This window comes from Antechinus flavipes, chromosome 6, assembly GCF_016432865.1.
Source record: "Antechinus flavipes isolate AdamAnt ecotype Samford, QLD, Australia chromosome 6, AdamAnt_v2, whole genome shotgun sequence".
In the NCBI taxonomy this organism is placed as follows: Eukaryota; Metazoa; Chordata; class Mammalia; order Dasyuromorphia; family Dasyuridae; genus Antechinus; species Antechinus flavipes.
Window position 1 is genome coordinate 245,652,801 of NC_067403.1, and position 5,301 is coordinate 245,658,101.

Here is a 5,301-nt window from a genome sequence, read left to right on the forward strand (position 1 = left end):
TAGGATAGCTATGAGAATTCAGTGATAAACGTGTAGACCACTTTAGAAGAGTATCAAGAACATTGCGAGCTATATACAAATGTTATCAATAAAATAATCATATTTATGCTATATTGCATAATATCTACAAATTAAACTAATGACCTAAATATTAAAGGAGCACTATGAAACAAAATAGAAAAAAAATCAGGTTTTTACAATAGAATGTTTAACAACAAAGCAATCAATAAGCATTTACAAAGGAACAATTCTGTGATCTATAATGTGATAATCATTGGGCAGATAAAAACAATAACAAATAAATAATTAATGAAATACATACCTACCCCTCCATTTCTTGATTTTAAATATTCAAAAGTCTAAGGCCAGCCTTATATGAATGATGCAACACTCATTGCATATTGTTTTTCATTCCCACTCATAGGTGCCAAATAACTATTGTACACTAAGATTGCTTTTCTTTCCCCCAAGGAAGGTTCTTGCATAGTGATTCAAGGAGAATGGTTATACTAGACTTATTCATGGAGATGATAAAAATATTACTAGACATTATTTATTGAATCAAAAAGATTGTGTCACTTTCATGGGCACAATGCAAATACTTTCCTGACTCACCAAAAGAAATAAGATCATCCCCAAATGTAGTGGATACCCTCTAGAGTTGTGAGTTCAGTTCTTTTAACAGTATTGTGTTCCACGTTTCCAAGCCATATAATAGTATGTATAAAGAATCTTTTTTGAAAAAAAAGTTCAGAGGTATTAGGAAAGGAAAGAAACAAGTATTCATTAAATGTCTATAGCATATTAGTCTCTTCAGTAACCATATCATGCTTAGTTGATCTTCACATAATGTTAAAAGAAAATATTATTATGTCTATTTTAAAGTTAAGGAAATTGAGCCAATAAGAGATTAAGTAATTTTCCTAGGGTCACATCGATAGTATGTGTCTGAAATCATATTTCAGGATACTTTCCTACCTTCTAACTCAGTGAGAGATGTGTTCTCCCACTTAAATGCCTGATAAAAATTACATTTGTTTCTCAGAAAAATCCTGGCAGATAAGCACTATTATAAAGTCCTATTTGAAAAGAAAGGAAAAACAGCAGATAAAGGGTAGTATTTACACTAGGTCACTTAGTACCTTTTTGAGGATAGATTTGAAAATAGTTCTTGCGGACTGTATGATTAGTGTTCTAGACAAAGCATGACTTAACTCCTAAAACAACACTATAATATTCGAAGTGCAGCTAGATAATGCAATAAATTGAATACCAGGCCTGGAATCAGGAAGCCATCTCAATTCTGGCCTCAGAAACTTAGCTGGGTGACACTAAGTCACATAATCTTTTTTACTTTAGTATATTATTTGTAAAATGAGTTATAAAAAAAATAGCAAACTATTGCAATAGTTCTACCAAGAAAACCCAAAATGCCTTCACAAAGAGTAGATTATGACAGAAACCACTGAACAAATTATTGTAAAGGAAATATAGCTTATTTAAAAGCTCATACTAATTTATGAACCAAATACTGAGGCTAATGTACCATTTTTCTCAGATAGCCTTCAAAAAAGGTAGGCTCTTCATCTTGTCCATGCAACTTCAGGTTTTCTTCTGGGAACTAAATTCTCCTGCTCCCCTCCAGAAATTACATCCCCCCATTTTTCTGATGTTAAACTGGATAAAATAATGATTTGATGTTAAACTGGATAAAATAGACTATTCTGATTGGCTACAGACTCCTCTCAGAATTGTTTTTAATATCCTTAAGCTTGACTAAGCACAATATCAGCCACAATCACGAGTCTGACAATTATTGGTATTTAATAGATTTTTTTTTGGTATTAGTTAAAAACATACCTTTTGTTATATATTACAAAGATAAGATCTCAGCAATTTCTTTGAGATGATAATTATGAAATTCATTAAAGTTCTCTAGTGCTATAGGGATATAGCCTCAAAGGAACAGAAAAACACATAAATTCTCCCTCAAGCAGCTGGCAATAGTGAAAACATGAGCAAGTCAGAGAAGATTCTTTCTTCCAGGTGAGCAGGTAACATGCTTGTTGGTTTGTGATCTTACTGCAGCAAGTATCTAAATAGTTATGGGTGCAAGTATTTCAGTTCCAAATTGCTTTTAGTATGCCCACTATGTGGGTTAATCAAGAAATTTAAGGTGTATGTTGCAAATTCACTCAAATTAGAACTCCATGAAATGATTCTAGGAAAGCTACCAGAAAAGAAGGCATAATTCTGGACAATAAAGTACTTTTGTGCAATTAGAGAAATCAGATAAATTTTGTCAAATAGCATTAATCCAAAATAATACATAAGGTCAAATGTCCTTGAAAACTATATTGTGCAACTAGAAAGCAATTGCATAATAGCTTTAATAAGGAAAAAAAAAAGTTCAAGGATTCTCATGAGGCAGGCATTAAAACATTTCTTTTTTTTTTTCTTTTTTATCAAGGTAATAGTCATATTCCAGGAATCAAAATATTCTGTCTCAGTTAATGTGAAAGAGATGATGTCATAGAGAGTTTGGTTGTCTTCCTAGAGATCATATTCTTCATGTTTATAAGAGAGAGAAAAAGAAAGGGATATTGACCTATAATCGCAATGGTTTGGACCACTAAGGAGATTCCATTTCTGAAAATTGGACATCTGTTTTTTGGCAATATAATTGTATACAGTAGCCTAGATGTCTAGTACAGGGTCACACATAAATACATAGATAGATAGATAGATATACAAATACACATTGACATAAAACAATTAGTTTGGCTTTAAAGCCAAGTAAATCCCTATTGTAGCACAGTGCTTCCATTAAGGGTTCTCATATATATTTAGCTTCCTATAACATCTCATTACATTTCTTCTGTATACCAATGAATAAAATAAAGTTATTGATAATATTTGTCCTGTCATTAAAGATATCCTGACATTAAAGAACTTCAAAATTAACTCTAATTTACATAATAAAACTGGAAGCACTTTCTTCAAATTGAAAAGTTGTTGATAAGATATTATATGATATGAAAATATAAATGCATTGCAATTTGATGGGAAAGCTCTTCTTCCTATTATCTAAGATCTCTCTACCCATAACTTCCTAATTGATTATGCAAACATTGCTCAAAGAAGGCTTTCTCCCTTTCTTCTCAGATTATGTTTCTTGGATGGAAGAAATGATCAAGTTGAATGAAACTACATGGAGCCAGGTGACTGAATTCATTCTCATGGGCATCACAAGTCGTTCTGAACTACAGGGCCCCCTATTTGTTGTGTTTTTCTTCAACTACATGGCCACAGCTCTGGGGAATCTTGGTCTAATCATGTTAACCAGCATTGATTCCCATCTCCAAACTCCCATGTACTTTTTTCTCAGGCATCTAGCACTTGTTGATGTAGGTTATTCTACAGCTGTTGGTCCAAAAATGCTGATCAGTTTCATACTTGGGGAAAATACCATTTCCTTCATTGGATGTGCAGTGCAACTATTTTTCTTTGGAATATTTATTGCCTGTGAACTTTTTATCTTGTCAGCCATGGCCTATGACCGCTATGTTGCTATCTGTAAGCCCCTCCTCTATATGGTCATCATGTCAGAAAAGGTTTGTTGGATCTTGGTAGTTATTCCATACCTCTGCAGCACCATAGTATCACTATTGGTCACAATAAAACTTTTTAAATCATCCTTCTGTAAATCTAATATATTAAGACATTTCTATTGTGACAGTCTTGTTTTACTGTCCATTATATGTTCAGATACAAGTGAAATTGAATTAATCATCATGATCTTTGCTGCATTTAGTTTGGTTTCATCCCTCGTTATTATCCTTATCTCTTACATCTTCATTATTGTGGCTATTCTTAGCATGAAATCTTCTGAGGGCAGATACAAAACATTTTCTACCTGTGGTTCTCACCTCACAGGGGTGGTTGTATTCTATGGGACACTTGTTTTCATGTACCTGCAACCCCATTCTAGCCACTCTTTTGATATAGACAAGATGGCTTCTGTGTTTTATACCCTGGTCATTCCCATGCTCAATCCACTGATCTACAGTTTGAGGAACAAAGAGGTGAAGGGTGCATTGAAAAGAGTTTTGCAAAAAATGATGTAATCATTCTTTTTAATATCTAAATTAGAGTTTGATTCCACTGAATTATTAGAAGCCAGTAAATTTCTGCTTGATTTCTTAATTAATTTCTTCCCAATTCTCCTAAATCTTTTCTTAAAATAAAAATGTCTCTTCCAATATACAATCAGAATGATTTTTTTCTTGTTAGTTTGCTTTCAGTTGTAACTTCAGATACTTTTTAGTTTTGTGCATCTTTGGCTTGATTGGACCTAAAAAATACTAAAAATAAATTCTATATTTTACTTAACCCTAAATTAAAAAATTAATAAAATTAAGGAAAATGTAATTTTAAAGCATTTACTTCACTTAAGTCACTGAGATAATACAGCACAAATAGAAGTAGAAATCAATCAAAGCACTAAAGGACCTGACACCTTAACAAATAGAAAAAATGCATAGTGTTTCTGCTGTAAGTCAAATGAAAAGAGCTCCTTAAGAGACATCAACATAGGATAATACAATTTCAATATCATTTTGTCTCCTTCTTATGTTGAACCATATTTTCAAGAAAATTTATAGTTGATTCCTTTCATTTTTGTGCCAGTATTTGTGACTAGAAAACATACGAAAGATAATGCATGTTATGTTCCTTTGTATAAAGAAAAAAATCATTTTTAATTTTTGGAATAAAGCAAGCATTTCCACAACTTAATAAAATAAAATAAAAAGATGATTGTGTATGAAACTGCAAATCTACTATGAATAACTTACTATTCCTTTCAAATATACAACAGAATTATAATGTAATCCCCCCCCCATTTTTCTGCCCTCTACATACCCTAGAGATGACTATCACTAAACACAAATAAATACAAAAAATTGTACTCAAAATTGGAGGGGAATTGAATGAACAACAATACAAAAAATAGGGATATGTGTGTATTGTATGTATGTGTATGTATGTGTCTTGAGGACTACACTAAGTGTGGGAACCCAGAAAGCCTGTAAAAAGCTCAGAGATGACATAGCATTTAGGGTGGGTCAGTTCTCCAGCCCTACCACAGCTATGAATCATACCACATTAGAGAATTTAAAGGAGTGATTTATTATTATTATCTTTATCTGATAGCCCCAAGTAAAAACAGACATAATCCAAAAAAAAATTAGAAATATCTGTCTGAAAGTCATAAAACAAAATTAATGATGCAGATGTTGC

At 32.2% G+C, this 5,301-nt stretch overlaps 1 protein-coding gene across 2 annotated transcripts; it reads left to right on the forward strand.

Moving 5' to 3' along the window:
- Positions 1 to 379: 379 nt before the first annotated feature.
- On the forward strand, positions 380 to 4,511 carry LOC127540455 (olfactory receptor 8K1-like). 2 transcript variants are annotated; one of them, XM_051965148.1, is made up of 2 exons: positions 380 to 403; positions 3,222 to 4,511. In XM_051965148.1, the coding sequence occupies exons 1-2, from the start codon at positions 380 to 382 to the stop codon at positions 4,125 to 4,127; spliced, it is 930 nt and encodes a 309-aa protein (XP_051821108.1). In that variant the 3' UTR covers positions 4,128 to 4,511. The 2 variants fall into 2 exon arrangements, with proteins under 2 accessions (XP_051821108.1, XP_051821107.1); XM_051965147.1 differs by lacking the exon at positions 380 to 403 and having other exon boundaries at positions 3,180 to 4,511.
- Positions 4,512 to 5,301: the final 790 nt, after the last annotated feature.

Bases quoted from the DNA above. Each gene is read 5' to 3' on its own strand.
- LOC127540455 (XM_051965147.1), top strand. From the start codon at position 3,180: ATGGAAGAAATGATCAAGTTGAATGAAACTACATGGAGCCAGGTGACT.